Consider the following 24,548-nt stretch of genomic DNA (forward strand, 5'->3'; position numbering starts at 1 on the left):
GCATCTCCAAGAGCGAGAGCTGCAACTCCTAAAAATGCTGGGTGCTGGAATTCAAGAGTGAATAGGACAGAATGGCTTCCGCCTTTGGGAACTCCCAGTCCTGTGGGGGAGGGGGGCGGACCTTTAAAGGGGCGCACGATCACACCGTAACAGACGGGCCGCCAGAACGGGCAACTGTGAGGCGGAGGTGTCAGGAGGGATTGTGTGGTCTGAGCTTATACACTTAAGTAACTTCAGGTTAGAGCCCCTCTCCTCAAGGGGAAAAAGAAAAAAAGCTCAAACACACGGACGTGCCAAATTTTACATTCAATTTCAAGGGACTCAGACACGCAGAAGCTCATCTCGCCCTCGGTAGCAGTCACAGGGCGCAAGTTAAAAAACCCAATCCAAGGAACAAGGGAAGGCAGAGTGTGCAGACAATACTAGTTGTAGGGGTTGGGAGGAGGCTGGACTGTGGAGCTGGGGGGTCTCAGGAGGAGAACACGCTCGTCGTTCAACACCTGATGGAGCCACGACCCCAGGGAGTTCACCAGGAGGACGCCTACTGAAGCGGTGGGCGCTGCCGACGGAAAGTCCGTGAGGCAGTGATTGTCCCGTGACTGAGGGTGTGCAAGCGGAGGGAAGCCGGGGAGGGGCTTTTCTGCGTCGCCGATGCTGGCTTAGACGGCCCCTAGATCATTAAAGTTCTGCGATGCCGTCTTCCTCAGGACGGGTCGCACAACACCTTGAGGCGCGCACGCGCATTTGAGCGACCTGCTCAAAGACTGCCCCACGGCCCGAGGCTGCCGCGACTGCGCAGTCGGGCTCCGATCCCGGCTTTCCCATGAGCCTTTGGGGCAGGTTCCGAGGCAAGCGACGGAAGTAGCCGCTCTTGGTTTCCGGCAATACGACACCGGCTGTCGGGCGACCCGGAAGTGTTCCCATTTTGCGTTGTCGGGGCTCGGCGGCAGCCGGGCTTGGGGTGGACACACCACCATGGGGTCGTCAAAGAAGCACCGTGGGGAGAAGGAGGCGGCCGGGACCACGGCAGCGGCCGGCACCGGGGGCGCCGCCGAGCAGCCGCCTCGGCACCGGGAGCACAAAAAACACAAGCACCGGAGCAGCGGCGGCGGCGGCGGCAGCAGCGGCGGCGAACGACGGAAGCGAAGCCGAGAGCGTGGGAGCGAGCGCGGGAGCGGGCGGCGCGGGGCCGAAGCTGAGGCCCGCAGCGGCGCGCACGGGCGGGAGCGCAGCCAGACAGAGCCCTCCGAGCGGCGGGTGAAGCGGGAGAAGCGGGAGGACGGCTACGAGGCCGGTGAGGGGCGGGGTCTGTGCAGGGGGCGGGGCGACGGGGGTTGTCGGGGGAGGGGTGGGCTCTGGGTATGGAGGCCGAGCACACCAGGCCGAGGCATCGCCAGGATCTCTTCGTCAGTACTTTAAAGGGTCTTCCTATGGTTATTTGCGATTAAAGGTTTTCTTCTGCTAAACTCGTGAGGATAGAAGTTTTCTGTTTTCCTCAATTGGCATATCTCAGGCCCTCCCTGAGTGTGTTGAATGAGTGAATGAAGTGGTGCCAGCACGTGAAGAGACAAGAAGAAACCTGGTATTGCGCGAGTTGTGTAGAGTTCACAGCAGAGACACGAGGCTGTGAGATAGGCCCTGTTAAGAAATTTGAACTTTGTTTTGAGAGTAGTAGGGAGCCATGAGTTTGAGCTGAGGAGTGAGTTGATCATATTCGTATTTGGCAAAGATCATTGTGTTGAGAACTGGGTCAAGGGCAGTGAAGATTGGAGGTGAGGTGAAGGCTGATGGTGGCCTGCACCAAGGCAGCAGCAGTGGGATGGAGAGGAGATTGGACAGGTGTTTCGGAGGACGATGTGGCAGAGCTTAGCACTTGGAAGAGGTCAGGAAGGAGAAGAAGGAATCGAGGATGCTCCTTGAATCGTGGCCTGAGCGATTAGGTGGGTGGGAGTGCTGTCGACTGAACTTGAGGAGTTTGGAAGGGAAGCAGATTTTTGGAGGGAGACAGCGAATTCACTTTTGGAGAGTGTTGCATTTGATGTGCATAGAGCAACCCAGCGTTTGGGCCAGATAGAGCAATTTGGGAATCATGAGAGTTTAGGTGGCAAATGAAGTCCCCTGAGAGACTGAGGAGTGAGAAGCCAGGGTTGGGAGTAGAACCTGAGAAATGCCAATGTTTTAGTAGTAGGCAGAGCAGGAGGCTAGAAAAAGGAGATAGGCTATCCTCCAAAGCAGGAAAACCGTAGAATCTTGTGTCATGGGATCTGTGGGAGTGATCAACAATGTCACACACCACAAGAGATCAGGCGAAAACCAGAGCTGAAAATAATCCATGGGATTTCGAATTAAGGAGGCTGGTGACCTTGGAGAGAGCCTGGAAGGGTTGGGATTCAGGGTCCAGGTGGGATAAAAAGGAAAGAGGGAAAGAGGTAGGTTGTGAGGTGGGCCTGCCGGAAGGATGAGCACGTGGTGGCAGCTGGTTGGGGCAGCTCAACCTGATGGAGTCTGGCTGCTGTCTCTGGTGTTTGGTGAAGTTATTTGCTGTTTGTGAGGTGAGTGGAGGAGGTCTGAAATGCCCCTTTATCTCTGTGACCCCGATATCATCATAGAACAGGCACCAATAAGTGTGTTTCTTGATTGCACGAATTACACAGAGGACACAGTTATGCTGCCAAGGTGGTTCCTGCCCTGTGAGGAGAAGCAGACCCAGAAATGACTGACCGTGTTATGCAGTGCAGGGGAGAGCAGTTCATGCTGATCAATAGTTAAACAGGACTCCACGAAGGAAGTGGCATTTCATTGTTGCATTCGGATAGGATTTTGTTAATCAGGGTGAGGCCAGAGAGGGCAGTACAGGTTGAAAATACAGAATGTACAAAAGTGAAGAGGCGGCAAAGTGAAGGACGTAGAAAGCTGAACCTTTTGGATCAGGAAAGGAAGGCGTGTGGAGAGGTGGCATTCTCAGAGCCTGGGACTCAAGTAGAAGGAGCTCCTGGGGAGGAGGAAGCAGGCCCAGGTGCTGGTGAGGGCCCCCCATCTTCGGCCCTGCAGCTGGAGCCAAGGCTGTGGCTGCAGGCTCTGTGTTCAGCTCCTGAGCCTTGCTGCTTCTTGTTCCAGCTGCCAGCTCCAAAGCAAGCTCAGGTGATGCCTCGTCACTCAGCATCGAGGAGACCAAGTAAGTACTGTCTCCTTTATGTTTCCGTGTTTTCTTACAAGCAGTTTCAGGGGCAGCTGTTTCGGGTGGCTTTCGCACAGTAACACGTTCTGATTGAAGTTGGAAGTTGCCACATAAATCATCTTAGCCAACCATTTGAGTTAGAGAAGTGGGCACTCAAGACCCAAGAGGAAGGATGGCATTTCACTGGTTAGAGGCAGGCCAGGCCTTCCGCCTGATTGGGAGGCCAGTGCTCTTCCCAGTGCTGGGTCAGGCCCTCGGTTTGGGACCCTTAGGACCACTCAGTCCCCTCTTGTTTTCACCCCGTCTGTCCAGAAATGCATGCGGTGCTGCTCTTTCTTTGACAGCTCCTAACACTTGTATCTCTTGCCCTCAGTAAACTCCGGGCAAAGTTGGGGCTGAAACCCTTGGAGGTCAATGCCGTCAAGAAGGGTGAGTGGGGGGCTGAGGGTGGGGGAAGGGAGGGTATCTGGGGCCAAGGACAGAGGCCATCTGAAGGGGTCTTTGAAGAAAGTGGGCACAGGTTCAGCACCATTCAACGGTCCTGTGTGTGTGCTGGCATTGGGCGCGGGGCCCTCCTTGCTGTTGTGATGCGGATCTGGGACTCAGCTGCTGCTTGTAGTTTGAGCAGTTGGCGTCGTATTCTCAGTCTGGCTGTGAAGTAGCATTAGATGGGCCGAGAGATGTGCACAGTTCCTGCAAACGGATCTGGGCTGTGCAGGTGCTGGTTTTTTCATTTTGTTTTGTTTTTGAAGTATGATCAGAGGGGCTCTGGAAGGCATGGAGGGTCTCGTTTAGCTGTGGGGAGACACGGGAGGGTGGGGTCGCGCAGGAGTAGGGAGGCACGGATTCTTCCCCCACCCCTGGCCCCTCTGGCCCCCTGAGCTGGACGGGGGCAGCATGAGTGGCTCCCTCCTCTCCCCACCAGCCTTGGGCAGGCATAGCCTCACGCCTGGGCCTCCCTTCCAGAGGCGGGCACCAAGGAGGAGCCCGTGACCGCCGATGTCATCAATCCCATGGCCTTGCGACAGCGAGAAGAGCTACGAGAGAAGCTGGCGGCTGCCAAAGAAAAGCGCCTCCTGAACCAAAAGCTGGGGTGAGGGTCCCAGCCGGGCAGGCAGGGGGCGGGCCCGAGGAGGCACCAAGGAGCTCTGGAGTCGGGGTGGGGGGAGCAGGAGCTGGTTCCCAGAGCATCACTGTCTTCTCTCTTCAGGAAAATAAAGGCCCTGGGGGAGGACGACCCCTGGCTGGACGACACTGCAGCCTGGATCGAGAGGACCCGGCAGCTTCAGAAGGAGAAGGACTTGGCAGAGAGGAGGGTGAGGTGCTGGGAGCTGGGGTGTCGTTCAGTGCCTCTGGTGGCCTGACCGGCTGGTGAGGCAGAACGTGGACCCTGGGGAGGGGAGACTGGGCTCAGAGCAGTAGGAGTGGTCAGCAGCGCCTGCGCTGGATTTTCAGCAGCTTGCCTGCAAGTCCTGTGCTTTTTGCCCTCACGTTTAGTAAGGCCCTGTATCTTCTGCTGATCCTGAACAGCCTGAGGTCATAGATCACCCCCCTCCCTGTCCCATAGGCCAAGCTGCTGGAGGAGATGGACCAAGAGTTCGGTGTCAGCACCCTGGTGGAGGAGGAGTTCGGGCAGAGGCGGCAGGTGAAGTTGCAGCAGCTGGGGGGTGGCGGTGGGGTTGAGCCCGGGGGTGGTGGGGGGGTGGTGGGATCCCAGTGCTTGGTGGGTTGGGCTCCTGACCCGGCTGGACCTTCTGCCTCCCTTCTAGGACCTGTACAGTGCCCGGGACCTGCAGGGCCTCACTGTGGAGCATGCCATTGACTCCTTCCAAGAGGGGGAGACTGTCGTCCTCACCCTCAAGGACAAAGGTGGGTTGACCTGGGGTGCTCTGGCTGGGGCCACAGGCACTGCTGAGTTGAGGGCGAGCGTGACCGGCCACTGCTTCCGCCCCGGCTCCAGGAGTGCTGCAGGAGGAGGAGGATGTGCTGGTGAACGTGAACCTGCTGGATAAGGAGCGGGCAGAGAAGAACGTGGAGCTGCGCAAGAAGAAGCCTGACTATCTGCCGTACGCAGAGGACGAGAGCGTGGATGACTTGGCACAGGCAGGCCGGCAGCGTGGGCTCCGGGCCGAGACGGTGGCTCTGTGGCTTTTCAGGAGCCGGGTTGGGTCCTAACCTGTACTTCTTGTCTTGCAGCAAAAACCCCGCTCTGTCCTGTCCAAGTACGATGAGGAGCTCGAGGGCGAGCGGCTGCAGTCCTTCCGTCTGGAGCAGGGCGGCGTGGCTGATGGCCTCCGGGAACGGGAGCTGGAAGAGATCCGGGCCAAGCTGCGGCTGCAGGCTCAGTCCCTGAGCACAGCCGGGCCCCGGCTCGCCTCCGAGTACCTCACGCCCGAGGAGATGGTGAGCCCCGAGGCCTCCACCCGCACTTATGACTAGGGTGATGACCCTCCCTCCCCTCGGAGGTCACAGGCTGCCAGAATGAGCTAAGGAGGGGGATCAGGTGATCGCGTGGTGCTTGGTCCCTGTGGATGCGCAGTAATTGGTAGCCCCGAGGAAGAGCTGTGGGCAGGCAGTTGGTGTAGACAGAACAAGGACTGTGATCCAGGCGGCCCTGAGTTGGTGTTCAGACCCTGCCGCTTAGCCAGCCTGTGCCTGGGGTGAGTGACGTGAGTACCAGGCGCCCCGTCTGAAATGGGGATGGCGGGAGCCAGCTCTTGGGGGCTGATACAAGGATTGGTGGTGATCTGGTAAGTGGTCATTTTATAGCTGCACGTGGCTGTGGCCTTTGGGATGGCTGTGTGAATTCGCAGGTAGACCACGGGCTCAGTAGGTTGCTTGGCTCTGTGGTTATGAGCAAGACTTTGGAGCCAGACTCCCGGGATTCACAATCCCGGCTCTCCTGGTTAGGAGCTTTGGACAAGATACATAATCTTTCTGAACCTCGGTTTTCCTCATCTCACAGGCGGGAGGATAATCGCCCACACCTCATGCCTTGCCCACGTACGTGAACTGCGTAGGACCACAGCCGGCGCAGAGTAACGTGAAGGCAGCGTTTGCTCTCGTGGGCTTGTGCTGCCTGCCTTCCCCCCACCACCACCCCGGCCTTCATGTTTCTCTTTTTCTCTCTCCCCTTCAGGTGACCTTTAAAAAGACCAAGCGGAGGATGAAGAAGATCCGCAAGAAGGAGAAGGAGGTGGTAATACAGGCTGATGACCTGCTGCCCCTTGGGGACCAGACTCAAGATGAGGACTTCGGTTCCAGGTGGGCATGGGGGCAGGGGTTGGTGTTGGCGCTGAGCCAGCCCCGGGGCCAGGGCTCATACAGAGGCCTCTCCTCACAGACTGCGGGGCCGGGGTCGGCGCCGAGTGCCCCAGGCAGACGAGGAGGCCCAGGAAGAGGGGGAGAAGGAGCCTGTGTCTCAGCCCTTGCAGTCAGATGACACCCGCGTGGAGAACATGGACATCAGCGATGAGGGTGAGGGCCCAGCCAGACCATTTCGGGGGGTGGGAGGGCAGAGGGGGAGTTGGGGGCAGGGGCGGAAAAGCAGGGACAGGAGCCCAGGGCCCCTGGAAGTGATCTGAGCCGGCATCTCCCATGTTTCCACCAGAGGAGGGCAGAGCACCATGGTCTGAGTCACCCGAGGTGCTGGAGGAGGATGAGGCGGAGCTGGAGCTGCAGAAGCAGCTGGAGAAGGGGCGCCGCCTGCGGCAGCTACAGCAGCTGCGGGACAGCGGTGAGAAGGTAGGGGGGCTCCTGAGGCGTGGGCGGGCGCTGGCCCTTCGGTGACAGGTGTGTCTGTAGTGGCCTGTCCTTAGGAGCACGTGCTCCCGCGCCATCGTAGGCAGCACCCGCATTTCAATTTGCGTCCTCTTTTTTGTTTCATATGGTGTTATTGGTAGATTTCTAGGTTTCTGCAGCGTTTTCATTAGGGGATGCTTTAGTGGTTGGATCTTTCCCTCCCTTCTTTCCTTCTGGAGTGTGTATTGCATGCCTTACCGTGCGTGAGGCATTGTCCCAGGGCTGGGGAGTCATTGGAGAACAGGAGAGCCAAGGGCTCCTATGCCTTTCACGAAGGCAGAAGTGGCGGTGAACTTGTGAACACGAGCAAACAGTAATTTCTGATAGTGACTAGAGCTGAGCAGACGAGACAGGAGTCACCGGAGGGTTGGTCTCTTGGTTCGGGTGTTCAGGGAAGACCTTTCAAGGGGTGACACTTGAGCTGAGACTGAAATGACACACAAGAGCCGATCTTGCACAGATTCAGTGTGGAGGTAGCGTAGACAGACGTTCAGGCCTTGGGGACAGCAGATGTCCTTTGGAGAGATGACCTTAGAATGTTGGAGGACCAGGTCCTCCAGGACCAGGAGCAGAGTGAAGGGCTGGTGGTGTGAGCTGAGGCGGAGAGGTCAGCGGGGCCTTGAGGCCGTGGTCATCACTGACCCTCATGGGGCACTGACACGTGCCGGGCACTGCTTAAGTGCTTTATGTGCTACTTCATTTAATTCTCACAGCAACACCCTATGAGGAAGGTTCTGTTATCTCCATTTTATAGATGAGGAAACTGAGGCACAGAGGCGTTAGGCAAGTTGCCCAAGGTTACATGACTGGTAAGTGGCCGAGCTGGGATTTGCACAGCTTGACTCCAGAGCCCACACTTGTAACCCTGCACCTCCCACCGAGGGAGAAAGTGGGGCTGGAGACAGAGGCTGCAGCAGCAAACCTGGGGTGCCTACCATGTGGGGTAGCGTAGGAAGGGAGCCACAAGAGTGAGGCCTCCCTGAAGCCAAGGAGGGGTTTCGAGGAGAGGGAGGGCGGCGTCATCTGACACTGCTGAGGGGCAGGTCAGATTTGGCACCAGTGGAGACAGTGCCCTGGCAGAGACAGTAGCTTCTAGAAGATTGAGGAGAGATGGGACTCAAGGAGGTTAGGGCAGCAGCTTGGGATGATTCCTCAGCGCAGGAGCGTGAGCGCTTTTTGTTAAAGGGCCAGAGAGTAAACGTCTGAGGCTTAGATCTCAGCAGCAGCTGCTCAGGTGCTCTGCCTGCTCTGCCAGTGTAGCCAGTGGGCATGGCTGCGCGCCAATACAGCTTGCTTTACGAGGACAGGCGGTGGGCCCCAGTTTGCCCAACCCCACTCTAATAGAGGACGGGGAAATGGGGCAATAGCTGAAGGGGGCGCGAGTTGAGGGAAGTTTTTCTCTTTCATAGTTAATGTGGAATAGCGTTAGTATTTAAAAATTATGTGCGAGTGTCCCAGAGTCTACGGCTGAAAGGATTGTAAAGGTTATGTGGCCCAGTGGGATTAATCACGATTGGGTTTTCTACTGGCTGGGCCATTTACTGAGATGGGGAAGACTAGGGGAGGGACAGGTGTGGGGGAGAAAAGCAAGTGTTTCCTTTTGGTTTAGTTAGCTTTGAGGTGCCTCCTTATTGGAGGTGATTGATATTGAATAGGCAGTTGGATATATGACTTTGAACTTCAGGGGAGAGGCTGAGATGAGAGATATAAGCATGGAAGTCTGTGTAGCTGGGATTTAAAACCAGAGGACTGGATGGAATCACCAGGAGAGTGAGTATAGATAAGGAAGAGACGTAGGGCTCCAAGCGAGGAGGGTAAAGAGGAGAGGGTGCCGTCCTGGAAGCCATGTGAAGAAAGGTCTGGAGTGGAAGGGTGTGAGCAGCTGTGGCGCATGCTCGGGAGAGTTTGGATATCAGGAGGACGAGAACTGACCTTGGGATCGGGCAGCACGGAGGTCACTGATGCTCCCATCTTAAGGTCAGCTCTGTGGGGTGGTGGGAAATGGGGACCAGATCATGCAGGCTTTAACAAGGTTGCTGGACACAAGATTAATAGATGAAAGTTGATTATGTTTCTGTACACCAGCAATAGGTAGAAAATGTAATTTTAAAAAAGACACCATTTATGAAAGCAATATAGGTGGTGAAGTAATGTGGATAAGCAAGAGAAGGCAATGTGGGAAAGGAGTAATCAGCATAGCAACAAAATAAAAAGGAATGAATGATTAGTAAGATCTATATGGGGAAGATTATAGTCCATTTTCGAAAAGAATTAAACAAGACGTGTTGTTTTAGTTACTGAGGGCTACCATAACAGAACGCTACAGGCTGGGTGGCTTAAAGAACAGCAATTTATTCTAACACTTCTGGAGGCTGGAAGTCCAAGATCAAGGTGTTGGCAGGTTTGCTATCTCTTCAGGCCTCTCTCCTTGCCTTGCAGATGGCCATCTTCTCACTGTGTCCTCACGTGGCCTTTGTGTGTTACTCCCTGACATCTTTCCTTCTTATAAGGACACTAGCCTATTGGATTAGGGCCTACCCTTATGACCTCATTTTGACCTTTATTATCTCCTTAAAGGCCCTGTCTCCAAATACAGCCACACTGGAGATGAGGGCTTCAACATACAAATTTTGGGGGGACACATTTCAGTCCATAACAACCATGTTAATGGATACCACTAATACTGTAAAGATGTCGGTCTCCTCGAATTAATTTATAGATTAAATGCTGTTCCAACAGAAATCCCAATAGAGATTTTTGTGGAAGCTGGCAAGGTGATTCTAAAATTTACACGGAAGATCAAAGGGACCGAAATAGCCAAGACGCTTTGGAATAATAACGTGGTGGGATTTGCTGTAACAGATATCAAGTCTTTTTAGAAAGTTGTAATTGAAGCAGCATGATATTGGCATAAGTGTGGACTAATAGGGCTGAGATTGAATACAGGGACCCAGAAACAGACTACTGAGCTAGGACACGTGGTGTCCCAGTGTGAAAGGTGCTCAGCTCAATAAGTGGTGGTGGGACAATTAGTTACCTATTTGGAAAAATGTGAAATTGGGTTTGTACTTCACACCTTATGCAAATTCGCTTAGATTAAGAACTTAAAAGTAAAAACTTGGGCTTCCCTGGTGATGCAGTGGTTGAGAGTCTGCCTGCCAGTGCAGGGGACACGGGTTCGAGCCCTGGTCTGGGAAGATCCCACATGCCGCGGAGCAACTAGGCCCGTGAGCCACAACTACTGAGCCTGCGCGTCTGGAGCCTGTGCTCTGCAACAAGAGAGGCAGCGATAGTGAGAGGCCCGCGCACCGCGATGAAGAGTGGCCCCCGCTTGCCACAACTAGAGAAAGCCCTCACACAGAAACGAAGACCCAATACAGCCATAAGTAAATAAAATAAATTAAAAAAAAAAAAAGAAAAGTAAAAACTTAATATTTGAGGCCAAAGTAAAAAAATTACATTTATTTATGACTTCGTGGTAGAGATTTTTTTTTCTTTTTTTTATTGTGTTAAAATACACATAAGATTTACCATCTTACCCATTTTCAGGTGTATGGTGTGTGGTATTAAGTATATTCACCTTGTGTGCAGCCGTCACCGCCATCCATCCTCATAACTCCTTTCACCTTGTAAAACTGAAACTCTGTCCCCGTTAAACACTAACTCCCCATTCTCCCCTCCCCCCAGCTTCTGGCAACCACCATTCCACTGTCTGTCTCTATGACCTTGACTCCTCTAGGGACCTCCTATAAGTAGAATCATAGAGTATTTGTTTTTATGTGACTGGATTATTTCAAGAGAAAGATTTCTTACAATATAAATGTAAAGCATAAACCATGAAGAAGAAAACAAACATTTTACTTAGAAATTAAATTTTTTAATTTATTTTTAAATTTACTTATTTATTTTTGGCTGCATTGGGTCCTTGTTGCTGCACATGGGCTTTTCCTAGTTGTGGTGAGCAGTGGCTACTCTTTGTTGTGGTGCACGGGCTTCTCATTGCGGTGGCTTCTCTTGTTGCGGAGCACAGGCTCTAGGCGTGCGGGCTTCAGTAGTTGTGGCACATGGGCTCAGTAGTTGTGGCTCGTGGGCTCTAGAGCACAGGCTCAGTAGTTGTGGCGCACGGGCTTAGTTGCTCCGTGGCATGTGGGATCTTCCCGGATCAGGGCTCGAACCCACGTCCCCTGCATTGGCAGGTGGATTCTTAACCACTGTGCCACCAAGGAGGCCCCTTAATTTTAATTTTAAAACTTAGTTTTATTTAAAATACATTATGAAGGAGAATTCCCTGGCGTCCAGTGGTTAAGACTCCGCGCTTCCACTGCAAGGGGCATGGGTTCCATCCCTGGTCGGGGAACTAAGATCCCGCATGCCTCGACACGTGGCCAGGAAAGAAGAAAAACGACATCATAAAGAATGTAAGAAGACAGGCCAAAAGGAGAAGATATTTGTCCATATGCAGAATGGCATTCAGAGAATTAGAAGGATAAATGGCCACTAAAATACCCCGTGAGGCCCAACCTCAGTAGTGATCAAGGAAAGGTGAGCTGAAACAATGACAGACTGTGTCACACCCGCATCATTTGGCAAAAATGTCAGTCTGACAACATCAAGTGTCAGTGAGGATGTGGAGCAGCCAGAATTCTTAGCCACACTTTTCATGGACGTGTAAACGAGTCTAATCAGTGGGAAGACACTGACGAACCTTGCAGAATGAAAGTGAGTGTGTTCCGTGCGGCTCAGCGGTCCGCACTCTCACGTGTGCCCCAGAGAAATGCTTGCGTCAGATTGCTTCGGCTGCGTTACTCGTGGTAACAGAAAAAGAACATCCTTGGTGCACTAGATAACTAAATTGAGGTATGATCATGTCACGGAATATGATTCTGTAGTTAAAAGCTAATGAACTGTAGCCGCTCGTGTCAAGATTAACCTTAAAAAATACATATATACATATTTTTATATATATATATATATATATATAAACAAGTCATAGTAGAATCATACAGTACGATTCAGATTACATAATGTTTGAAAAATGCACAACAAAATAACAGACTGTTCGTGGATAGGTCTTTATGTGGTAAAACTATAAAGGAAAGCCAGTGAATCATGACCTCAGATATGTGGGGAAGAGACACTTGGGGTTAATAATGTTTCTCAGCCAGGTGATGGGGAAATGGGTGTTTGTTTGGTGGTGGTTATTTTTAAAAATATGCATGTGTTATAAATAACCCTTTTATTTGTAGGATGGCATTCATTTAAAAATGTAGCATAATAAAATGGAAGGAAAAGGGTTGCAAAAGTGGACATGGAGGCTAGAAACTTCTCGGAGGAGTTTGCTGTCAGGGGGGAGAGCAGGAGGGCTGCGGTATTGAAGGAGGAGTTTTTTTTTTTTAATTTATTTTTGGCTGTGTTGGGTTTTTGTTGCTGCGCGCGGGCTTTCTCTGTTTGTGGCGAGTGGGGGCTATTGTTCGTTGTGGTGCGCGGGCTTCTCATTGCGGGGGCTTCTCTTGTTGCGGAGCACGGGCTCTAGGCGCACAGGCTCAGTAGTTGTGGCTCGTGGGCTCTAGAGCGCAGGCTCAGTAGTTGTGGCACACGGCCTTAAGTTGCCCCGCGGCATGTGGGATCTTCCCAGACCAGGGTTCGAACCCGTGTCCCCTGCATTAGCAGGCGGATTCTCTTTTTTTTTTTTTTTATAAAGTACCTTTTTTTTTTTAAAAAAAATATTTATTTATTTATTTTATTTATGGCTGTGTTGGGTCTTCGTTTCTGTGCGAGGGCTTTCTCTAGTTGCGGCAAGTGGGGGCCACTCTTCATCGCGGTGCGCGGGCCTCTCACTATTGTGGCCTATCTTGTTGCGGAGCACAGGCTCCAGACGCGCAGGCTCAGTAATTGTGGCTCACGGGCCCAGCTGCTCCGCGGCATGTGGGATCTTCCCAGACCAGGGCCCGAACCCACGTCCCCTGCATTGGCAGGCAGACTCTCAACCACTGCGCCACCAGGGAAGCCCTAGCAGGCGGATTCTTAACCACTGCGCCACCAGGGAAGTCCAAGGAGGAGTTTTTAAAAGAGGGAAGAGGGACTTCCCTGGCGGTCCAGTGGTTAAGACTCCGCGCTTCCACTGCGGGGGGTGTGAGTTCGATCCCTGGTCGGGGAACTAAGATCCCACATGCCACGCAGCCAAAAATAAAACAGGGGAGATCCTAGGTCATCCCTGTGTGCTTGTGGGAATGACACAGTAGAGGGGACAGTGAGTGCAGTCAGAGGGGGGTGGTGTCAGGAGCAGAGCTCTGAGGGCCCTCGGAGCCGTGCCAGGCAGGGTGGCCTGAGGTGGGAGCAGGGCCGGGCGTCTGCTGTGATGGGAGGGCAGGCAGGGTGGGTGGGTGGTGGATTCTGTGCCAGAAGCAGGTGGAAGGTCCACAGAGCATCTAGCCTGCAGCCTCAGGGACGGGGTTCCGGGAGGAGGGATGTTTACGCCGAGTTCAGTTTAAAACTGGAGTTCCTCAGGTGAAGAGTGGGTGGCGGAGGCGTGGCGGGAGAGGCCCTGGCTCTGTGCTCCAGGCCCTGGAGGAAGGCGTGCGTGTGAGGCTGCAGGAGTGAGCTGAGGGGCTCTGGAGAAGGGTCGGCACAGGCCCGGTCATGAAGGGCCGTGTGGGATGTTGGATATTACTTCAAAGGGCAGTGGGGAGCCATTGACGACTTTGGAGGAGAGAAGCGAGCCAGTGAGATCGGTGCGGAGTGCAGAGCAGACCGGGGGTCAGGGAGGAGTAGAGACCGGTCTGGTCTGCCATGGGCAGTGGGAATGGCTTGTCATACTGCCACCAGGGAGGGTCTTGGGTTCCTGGGTCTCTGTGGCACCACTCCAGAAACTTCCGGGTTTGCCCACAGCCACTCCCTCCCTCAGGTGGTGGAGATCGTCAGGAGGCTGGAGTCTCGCCAGCGGGGCTGGGAGGAGGAAGAGGATCCGGAGCGCAAGGGGGCCATCGTGTTCAATGCCACGTCCGAGTTCTGCCGCACTCTGGGGGAGATCCCCACCTACGGGCTGGCCGGCAACCGGGAGGAGCAGGAAGAGCTCATGGTGGGTTCTCGGCAGCCCACCGCCCACGCGCTCCCCTGGCCTGCTCTGCTCTTGGGGGCGGGGGGGGGGGCGGCGTGGGCAGCGGTGTCAGCCCTGCCGGTTCTCAGTGATGAGCCCCGGTGCGCAGGTGGGACGGGCCGGCTGAGGGCTGGGCCACCTGGGCTGAGCCTGATCTGTCCTCTAGGACTTTGAACGGGACGAGGAGCGATCGGCTAATGGCGGCTCCGAATCCGACGGGGAGGAGAACATTGGCTGGAGCACAGTCAACCTGGATGAGGAGAAGCAGCAGCAAGATGTGAGGACAGGGAGGAACGGGGCTGGGGGCCGGGAGGACACAAGAGCGGAGACCCCGCTGCCTTGGGATCAGGAGCTGGGCTGGAGGCTCAGCTCTGTGCCTTCCTAGCCGTGGGGCCTCCACGTCTCAGAGCCTTGGTCTCCTCACGCATAAATGGAGTGTATAAACCTCACGGGGTTATTGTGGATTAAATGAGACGTCTTGTCGTGCAGGGCCCGGTGCATAGAAAGGTCCACAGTCCATTTGGGGGGTGACTGTTGGGTTGGAGGGTCAGAAGAGCCCGTGTGGCCCGCTTACCACCCCCATCATTCTGTGCCACCCCCAGTTCTCCGCCTCCTCCACCACCATCCTGGACGAGGAGCCCATCGTGAATAGAGGGCTGGCAGCCGCCCTGCTCCTGTGTCAGAACAAAGGTAAGGGGCTCGGGGCAGCCTTGCTGGGGCCTGGGTGCTGTGGCGGGAAGGGCAGGTGAGGCAGGTGCTGGCGCGGCCTTCCCTGGTCCCCTCTGCTGCCTCTTCCTCGTTGTGATGCCGTGAGCCACTCCTTCCCCTGCACCCTGGTTCCGGGGCAGTCACAGTAGCGGCTGGCCTTTCTGTGCTGCATCACCCCATTTTCAATGCCCGTGCTCACGTATTCCCCTGCAAAGCATCCTTTGAGGCTCGGTGTCTCCTCTGGGGAGGAGTGTGGGGAGCTGAAGCAGTCCAGGCTGTGGCACAGAGGCCTTGGCATTAGGATCCCAGTCCTGCCTTTTACTTGGCCAGTGGCCCCTGACAAGGACCTGACTCCTGTCTCCGTTTCCTCTGTCTACACAATGGGCCTGATGTCCGTCCACTCCCACAGCATAGCTCTGAGGGTCTCCCAGTGGCCCCGTGCTGTTGGTGGGTGCTGGGCAGCCTGGAGTCTCATAACCCCCGTCCTCAGGGCTGCTGGAGACAACGGTGCAGAAGGTGGCCCGGGTGAAGGCGCCCAACAAGTCCCTGCCGTCAGCCGTGTACTGCATCGAGGACAAGATGTGAGTGGGACGCCAGCCGGGGCCGCGCTGCCTGGAGCCCGGGCCGGGGGGGCAGCGGCTCACACTGAATCCCCGTCTGTCTCGGGCAGGGCCATCGATGACAAGTACAGCCGGCGGGAGGAGTACCGAGGCTTCACCCAGGACTTCAAGGAGAAGGACGGCTACAAGCCTGACGTCAAGATCGAGTACGTGGACGAGACGGGCCGGAAACTCACTCCCAAGGAGGTGAGTGGGGCCTCTGAGGCGGGGCCGCGAGGCAGAGCCGCGCCCCGGGGTCTGGGCCGGGGGGCTGGTGTTGTCTGTCTCTGGCAGGCACGGTGGTCCCCCTCGCAGGCCTGGCGGGAGGGTGCCTTTGCCCGCCTGCCCCCTCAGAGGCCCGCCCTGGCCTGACCCCTCACTCTCACCGCCGGCGGCCCTCGCGGGGCGGCCGACCCTCCCGCCTTTTCTTTGTCTTCCACCCGCCAGCGCTCTGCCCCACACGCTCCCTGGGTGTGCTGCCCCCTCGCTCCAGCCCCAGCCCCGGTGCCCCGACGAAGTCCATCCCTCCCACTCTGCTGGGGGCCCCAGAGGGTGCCGGGGCCGCTGGCCTTCTCCCATCCCCTCCCAGCCACCCCGCCCCACCCTGGGCCTAGCGCTGGGTTGGGTGAGCCGCTGCCCCTCCCCTGCCCCTTGCGGCTTGGGCGGCTCCAACCTGGTGCTGCACCCCGTCGCAGGCTTTCCGGCAGCTGTCCCACCGCTTCCACGGGAAGGGCTCGGGCAAGATGAAGACGGAGCGGCGGATGAAGAAGCTGGACGAGGAGGCGGTGGGTGCCCGCGGGGTCGCGGGGGCGGCCTCGGGACGCGTGGCAGGCGGCTGAGGTGCGAGGCCCGCTCCCACCCGTGTTGACCAGCCCTGCCCCCGCAGCTCCTGAAGAAGATGAGCTCCAGCGACACGCCCCTGGGCACCGTGGCGTTGCTGCAGGAGAAGCAGAAGGCCCAGAAGACACCGTACATCGTGCTCAGCGGCAGTGGCAAGAGCATGAATGCGTGAGTGGGGAGGCGGGGCGGGCACAGGGCCTCGCGGTGCACGCGTTGGGTCGGGGAGGCGCGCAGCCGCTCTGCAGCCTCACGCCCCTCTTCTCTCCGCAGGAACACCATTACCAAGTGAAGCCGACCTCCCTTCTGATCCCCTCCCGACTTTAATATTAAATAAAGTTCCCTCCTTATTTTCCCCCCCTGGTCATGGTGCAGATTCCAGGGTTAGACCTGGGAGGAGGGCAGGTGGAGGAGCATCGGCGACACTGCCCTCAGGCTCCGTCACCACCTTTGTGACCTCAGGCAAGTCACTGAACCTCTCTGGGCTTTAATTCTGCCATTTGTACCATCAAGACACCTCTGCTTCATAGAATGTCTTGTGACAATTAAATGAACTCATTCGTTCATTCACCTGCAATGCGAAGGTGAGCGAGACCCCTCAGAGGTGGCTTAGAGTGATGGCCTCTGCCAGGTGAGACCTGGTCGTAGGTGACACGGATAACTGAACGGAGATGCAGGGAGAAAGCTAGCCTGGATCCTCTAAGGCGGTTCTCCAGCCCACCCTGGGCCCCAGCCAGCTAAAGAGAAGCCAGCTGGTTCATTTTCTCGCCCCCTCCCCTGGCCGCCTGGTGTGGTTGCACGGGTCCAGGCCGTCTGTTGAAGGCCGTGCTTTATCCTGTGCAAGGCTAGCTTTTGGGTAAGAAGTGGAAGGTGTTTTAGAGGCTCAGTCACCCTGGTCTCTCCCAGCCTCCAGAGCCACAAGTGGCACTGCCCTCCCCGGCCAGGACGGGCGGGCCAGGGACTGGGGGCAGCGCAGGGCGGAGGTGCTACCCGAGGCTGCTCCGCGATCCTGTACCGCCTTGGTGTGTGTGGAGCGAGAGGCTGAGGGTTCCTCGGAGCGCCTCCTGGGAGCCGTGTCCAGATAAGCAGGGAAGAACTCTGTGAGGGACGAGCAAGAGCCTGAATCAAGGGAAAGGTGACAGCTGGCTCCCATGGGAGTTGGACCAAACCAGCACCCACCCCGACGTACACCCGGATGCATTCCAGACGCTTCACGGATTTTTTTTTTTTAATGAAACAGAAGAAAAGAGTGGATAACCTTAGGGTGAGAGAAATGTAAGCAAGGGACAAAAATACAGTTGCTTAACACGTTGCCTTTGATGACAGTTCTTGTGTGCCAGACCCACCAAGCACCAGCCCCTCGTGCTTTCTTGCGCTCATCTCCTCGTTTTGAGGTCTGATTCTGATTTAAGTTTCATTTGGGCTGCTTCCTCACGGAGGGTCCCCATAGGATGTCTAGCCCAGATCTGGGATTTGGGGAGTCTCGGTCCATTTCTCCCGGAAGCCTCTGAGGCACGTCCGGTGTTATGGACGGGCAGTGTCCCTGGTGGCATAGCACCAGCTCTGGCCGAGCTCTTGTCGAAGCTCACACCGTACGCTCTGCAGCCTGTTAGGAGGCTGTCACCGTCATCAGAGCCAGAAACGACCAAGGCCTAAAGCAACAGTGGACCAGGGTCAAATTGACCAGGTTTGGCCCAGGATGCCTCCCAACACTGACCCTGTGACTGAGGAGACAGGAAATAGTGAACCAGGGACTAGGAGGGGCTTCCAGGGACTCTCAGGGGCCTCTCCAGGAAGCCTCCCTGGTTGGCCGTCCGCTTCCTCTCTGAGACATCCTGTGGCCTCTGGTCCCCAGGCCCCGTGCTTGCCCTTCCCTGCCCTAATGCACGCCAGTCCCCTCCCCAGGCTGTGCTTGCCCCTGCCGGGGGCTTGGTAGCAGCAAGGCATCAGTTCAGCTCCCTGGAGGTGGGAGGGGCTGGGAGCCACCAAATCTTTTGAGGCCTGAGCCCCCAGCGCAGGCAGAACCCAGGGAGAAGGTGGGGCCCTGCCAGCATCACTTGCCCCTTCAGGAGCTGCAGGCAGTGATGCCTCGGCACAGGCTGGTGTGAGGGTCGCTGAGGTCTTAGCCAAGGGCCTGGGGGCGAGCCGGCTGGGGCACTAACTCACCTGGACTGCTTTTCCATTTACAAGCTGTCTGACCTCGGGCGAATTACCACTGAGTCCGTGTTTCATCTCAGACTTCCAGGGCTGGTGTAAAGCAGAGTTAAGAGCGTTCATCCTTTCATTACTTCAGCAAATGTTTACTGAGCATCAGGGCTGCTGGGCCTGAGGATAAGGAGCAGGGCCAGACTGGCTGCCTGGGCCCGTGAGGGTCTGGTGGGTGAGCAGCCGCCCAGCAAGGACACCACCGGATGTGAAGGGGATGGGAGGGAGTCCACGCCCTCCCACGTGACACAAGGCCTCCAAAGGGGCTCAGAGAGCCCAGCTCTAATTTACAGAAGCCCATACATCTGCCTCTCTGCCACCAGCCCACGTGGCACCCTCACCAAGGCACAAAGGCCTGCCCAGGACCCTTCGCCACTCTGTGCCGCTTCATTCCCTGGCCAGCCCCCAAGAAGGCCCTTTCTTCTGGGCCTGGTGATGGGAACCTCGGCCCAAAAGCCGATTATCTGAAGTGGGTGTGGCCTGCAAGTGAAACGGGCAGGATGGGTCCCCTCCTCACTCAGGTGGTCCTTCTCCCTCTGAGCTGTGCCCACACCCTGCCCAGGTCCACTGAACCCCTTCAAGCCCCAGCAGCCATACCCAGGCTGTGGCTCCTGTCAGCTCATGGTCCAGTTCTGTGTTTCCCCGCAGGACCGGGAAGCTGCCCCTCCCAGTCCCAGCAGGGTCCCTGCCTTCTCCCCTCCCCCTCGCCAGGGCTGATTCAGAAGCCTCCCCAGTTCTTATCCTGGAGGCCCAGGCAAGCCCTGCCAGTTCAGGTACCCTTCTGAGATTTGTTCTCTGACCCCCTGGGATTCTGTGAGTGTATCAGTCAAAGTTCTCCAGAGAAACAACCGTTAGGATATGCACACATACATGAGGAGGTTTATTATAGGAATTGGCTCACGTGATTATGAGAAGCCCCAGATACGCCATCTGCGAGCTAGAGACCCAGGAAAGCCGATGGTGTGAGGCTCAGTCTGAGTCTGAAGGCCTGAGGGGTGAGGAGGAGACGGGTGTCCCAGCTCAAACAGAGCAAACTCGCGCCCCCCCTCCTCTGTCCTCCTCAGGCTCTCAGGGCGCAATGGGTGAGGCCCACCTGCATTGGTGAGGGGGGCCCTTCCGTACTCAGTCTACTGCTCCAAATGCTAATTTCCAGAAACACCCTCGCAGACACACCAGAAGTAACGTTTTACCAGCCATCTGGGAATCCCTGAGCCCAGTTAAGTTGGCACACAAAATTAACCATCACAGTGAGTCACCTAAAATGGTCTAGAAAATTCCTTGTCTGCTTAAACAGAGTAGTTTCTGTTCTATACAAGTAATACTTTCTGTTTGTCCTGTTTCTCTGGTTTTTCTCCTTTGCTTTCTTTTTGAGTGATTGAGTTTTGAACACCTTTTCTTCTTACTGGCTTGGAAGTTATCCACTCTTCCTATTCTTTCGGAGATTACCCTTAACATTTCAACGTGTGTATTAAAGTCTAAACTTGGTCAATAGATCTATCTCCCTTCAAACTATACAAGGCCTTTAGAACCCTTTAATTATGATTGCTCCCTCTCTATTCTTACATGCGTTAGTTTTTTGTTTGTTTTTTTTTTTTGGTTTTATTTTTGGCCGCATGGCTTTCGGGATCTTAGTCCCCAACCAGGGATGGAACTGGTGCCACCTGCAGTGCAAGCGCAGAGTCCTAACCACTGGACCGCCAAGGAAGTCCCTATTCTTAGGTGTTTTTATTCTCCGGGACCTTATCTTGACTTTTTAAGAACCACCCCCTAGTCAGACATCATCATTAATGAACTTGTTCCTCGTTCCTTCTTGCCTCTCAGATCTCTCCTCTGGAGTCATTTTCATTTTTTTCTGAAGTTTGTCTTCTAGCAGTTCTGTCTGTTGGTGATAAACTCCCCTATTCTGCTGCTCTGAATGTCTTCATCTTGGTATAGGATGGAGATGGCTGTCCTCGCTCACAGGGCCGAGGTGAGAGCCAAAGTCACTCCCCCAGGGCCATTTCTCCGAGGCCCTAATGCCCTGGGTAGTCGGGAGTCAGCCTCACTCGGGGTCTTCACTGCGGTGGGTCCCAGCCCTTCCTGCGACACCCATTTCCCCCTCTCTGACTCCTGACGCACCAGGTCCTGCCATCTCAGGTGACTCCCAGCAAAACCCCCTAGGCTGGCACTCCAGGCCCATACCTGCCAGACTTAACATGCCCCTGCCCAGTGAGACCACGTTACCTGCCCTTCCTCAGACCCCTGCCCTTTCCCTCCTCTGTACACCTGCTCTGGGGACATGAAGAAAAGCAAAATTGCCCTCTGTGTCAATATATGCTCCCCTGCGGGGGTGGGGGGAGACAGGAGGGGTCCCAAAATGTGTCTGATTTGTCAGCCTTGGACAGAAAGGGAAACCGAAAAAGGGGAGGACCTCCCCGCAGAGGCCCCCTCCCACAAAGCTCTGTGTGAGACAGATCAGTCAGGGCAGATACTGCTGTATGAGTTCCTCTGCACCCTGATTTGGGTCCTTTAGAACTGGAAGAAGACTAGGGCAGCTCCCCACCACTCTCCAAGTGCTCTTGAGCACGTACTCCAGTCTGCGTGCTGAGGGTTGAAAGACTAACGCCTGGGTAAGTGAACTCCCCTCGGGTTGTGGAACTTGTTACCAGTGGCCAACCAGTCACAACTGCTCTTGGGGCCCTTGCACCCTATGCTTGGACTGAGACTGCTACTGTGTTACTGGATTGTATCATCCGAGTGGACTGTTTGGGCTGCTGCAACCCAGGACGAGCGCTGACTTACTGGTGGACATGCTTATTGTGACCCTGCTGGCAGCTTCTATGAACGTTGACTGAGTGTGGAGCCAGGAACTGATTACACCCCTCTCACTTTGGCCAAGGTCATGCAGTTCGAACCCCAGGAAGAAAAAGAGTACTCTTCTCATACAAGAATTCATGAAAACAGAGTGATACACAGCGCTGTCTCCATGCTTAACAAGCTGCACTGGCTAGAAACAAGGGTTTCAGGTGCTTGGCACCTCACTGTGAACAAGCAAAGGTTACCTAATGAAGTGGATATTTTAGCATCACCAGATTCTATCGTAACAATAACTGAAGAAATTGCTGCCACTTGGGAGACAGCCTTGGGCATTGCTAGCGGTTTATTCCTCTATGTCGCCAGGCAAGGTGCGCAATGTGCCTTGACACATTCCATAGGGATTCTGGATTCCCCAAGTATGTCATCAATGCATCACACGTGAGCACATGAGCCACTGTTGGTGTCCCGACTTTCCCTCACATCGATGATGATATTCCGAGAGTGGTTCCTACTGAGGAAACTGCCCACACTGCTTTACGTGCTCCTCAGACACAGGTAAGCAGAGATGGTTGGGCCTTGAATGACGACAAAATCCAGGGTCCCGCAACCCAAGGAATTTCCTAAGGGGATATCTGGGCAACTACTAAGGACAAATTGCTGTCCTTTTCCTCAAACTACAAAGAGGCCCTACGCCAATTTGGCTTCTTTGTACATTGAAGGCAGCATATTCCACATTTAAAGCCTTTAAACTGGGTCACCAGACGAGACCAGTGTGCAGGGGCCCTGACACTCAGCCCCATGGAATTCATCTCAGCTTTGGAAATTATATTCCTCCAGTACTTATTGGTCCCAAGGCTTTTGCATTTGTGAACTTCTTCCTGCTGCTGAGCAGTGCACACTCCAGAATCCCATGAGTATCCTCTCAGCACGTGATAGACATGTGCGTGCTGGGCAAATTTCAGTGGCCTTGAAGCCTGGTCTACTCACTCCCCCAGGGGGCTGTTGCTGAAGTGTATTAGACACTGGATCCCAGAGTTCTCTATAAAGGAAAATTCCAGTACGGTCACTTGTAGTTTAAACCTGCTAGAGAACTCATCTTGAGCTGAAATAACACAATAGACAGGATACACAATAGAAGGGATACAGTTTAGGGATCAGTCAATTAGAGACCAGACTGAGAAAATCTTCAAAGAAGGACTGAAGAATTTTAAAAATGTAAAAGAAAAGCTAAGAGATATGGAAGACAGAAGTAAAGGTACTGGGGCTTCCCTGGTGGCGCAGTGGTTAAGAATCCACCTGCCAATGCAGTGGCCACGGGTTCAAGCCCTGGTCCGGGAAGATCCCACATGCCACGGAACAACTAAGCCCGTGTGCCACAACTACTGAGCCTGTGCTCTAGAGCCCATGAGCCACAACTACTGAAGCCCGCAGGCCTAGAGCCCGTGCTCTGCAACAAGAGAAGCCACCGCACACCAGAACGAAGAGCAGCCCCCTCTTGCCTCAACTAGAGAAAACCCGCGTGCAGCAATGAAGACCCAACACAGCCAAAAATAAATAAAATTTAAAAAAAGAAGTAAAGGTGCTAACATCTGAATCATATAGGAATTCTAGAGAGACATATAAACATGGAGGGAGAAAATGTTTGAAGAAATAATGGACACAAATTTCCTGGAATAATACAAACATGGACGCACACTGGACCAAAAAAGCCCAGCGTGCCAAAAGGAGAAAAAAGGAATAACTCATATATATATCACATAGAACTTTAAGAATATCAGAGATAAAGCTTATAGAGAGAAAAAGTGTATCACATACAAAGGAAGCAGAATCAGACTGACATCAGATTTTTCAACAGCAAAACTGGCTGCAAGAAAACAATGAAGTAGTGTTTTCTAAATATAAGGAAAAGCATTTAGAATCTAGAATTTTATATCCATCCAAACTGTCATTCAAATTAGACAGATGGGTCCCAATATATCAATTATTTTATTTTTTAAAATAAATTTATTTATTTAATTTATTTATTTTTGTCTGTGCTGGGTCTTCGCTGCTGCGCACAGGCTTTCTCTAGTTGCGGCGATTGGGGGCTACTCTTCGTTGCAGTGCGCGGGCTTCTCATTGCGGAGCACGGGCTCTAGGCGTGCAGGCTTCAGTAGTTGCGGCACGTGGCCTCAGTAGTTGTGGCTCACGGGCTTAGTTGCTCTGCAGCATGTGGGATCTTCCCGGACCAGGGATCGAACCCATGTCCCCTGCATTGGCAGGTGGATTCTCAACCACTGCGCCACCAGGGAAGCCCCCCAATTATTCTTTAATAGATCTTTACTGGAGTATAACTGCTTCACAATACTGTGTTAGTTTCTGTTGCACAATGAAGAGAATCAGCCATATGTATACACATGTCCCCATGTCCCCTCCATCTTGAGCCTCCTTCCCATCCTCCCTATCCCACCCCTCTAGGTCATCGCAAAGCACCGAGCTGATCTCCCTGTGCTATGCTGCTTCTTCCCACCAGCCAACTATTTTACATTCGGTAGTGTATATATATCAATGCTACTCTCACTTTGCCCCAGCTTCCCCATCCCACCCCATGTCCTCAAGTCCATTTTCCTATGTCTACCTCTTTATTCCTGCCCTGCAACTAGGTTCCTCGGTACCATTCTTTTTTAAGATTCCATATATATGCATTAGCATACGGTATTTGTTTTTCTCTTTCTGACTTACTTCACTCTGTATGACAGACTCTAGGTCCATCCACCTCACTACAGATAACTCAATTTCATTTCCTTTTATGGCTGAGTAATATTCCACTGTATATATGTGCCACATCTTCTTTATCCATTCATCTGTCGATGGACATTTATGTTGGTTCCGTATCCTGGCTATTGTAAATAGTGCTGCAATGAACATTGTGGTACATGTCTCTTTTTGAATTATGGTTTTCTCAGGGTATATGCCCAGTAGTGGGATTGCTGGGTCATATGGTAATTCTATTTTTCGTTTCTTAAGGAACCTCCATACTGTACTCCATAGTGACTGTATCAATTTACATTCCCACCAACAGTGCAGGAGGATTCCCTTTTCACCACACCCTTTCCAGCATTTATTGTTTCTAGATTTTTTGATAATGGTCATTCTGACCGGCGTGAGATGATACCTCATTGTAGTTTTGATTTGCATTTCTCTAATAATTAGTGATGTTGAGCATCTTTTCATGTGCCTCTTGGCCATCCGTATGTCTTCCTTGGTGAAATGTCTATTTAGGTCTTCCGCCCATTTTTTTTTTTTATTTTTAAATGTTTTTGGAAATTTTCATTTTTTGACTTGTTAC

The 24,548-nt window shown here is 54.0% G+C and overlaps 1 protein-coding gene across 1 annotated transcript; it reads left to right on the forward strand.

Moving 5' to 3' along the window:
* The first annotated feature begins 915 nt into the window (after positions 1-915).
* Positions 916-17,532, forward strand: SART1 (spliceosome associated factor 1, recruiter of U4/U6.U5 tri-snRNP). Its single transcript, XM_036861205.1, has 20 exons — positions 916-1,294; positions 3,118-3,175; positions 3,552-3,607; positions 4,145-4,271; positions 4,389-4,494; positions 4,746-4,823; positions 4,948-5,047; positions 5,139-5,281; positions 5,375-5,581; positions 6,318-6,442; positions 6,522-6,655; positions 6,789-6,922; positions 13,884-14,057; positions 14,242-14,352; positions 14,678-14,765; positions 15,274-15,364; positions 15,454-15,589; positions 16,078-16,167; positions 16,269-16,390; positions 16,493-17,532. The coding sequence occupies exons 1-20, from the start codon at positions 976-978 to the stop codon at positions 16,509-16,511; spliced, it is 2,418 nt and encodes an 805-aa protein (XP_036717100.1). The 5' UTR covers positions 916-975; the 3' UTR covers positions 16,512-17,532.
* Positions 17,533-24,548: the final 7,016 nt, after the last annotated feature.

This window comes from Balaenoptera musculus, chromosome 8 (genome assembly GCF_009873245.2).
Source record: "Balaenoptera musculus isolate JJ_BM4_2016_0621 chromosome 8, mBalMus1.pri.v3, whole genome shotgun sequence".
NCBI classification, from domain to species: domain Eukaryota; kingdom Metazoa; phylum Chordata; class Mammalia; order Artiodactyla; family Balaenopteridae; genus Balaenoptera; species Balaenoptera musculus.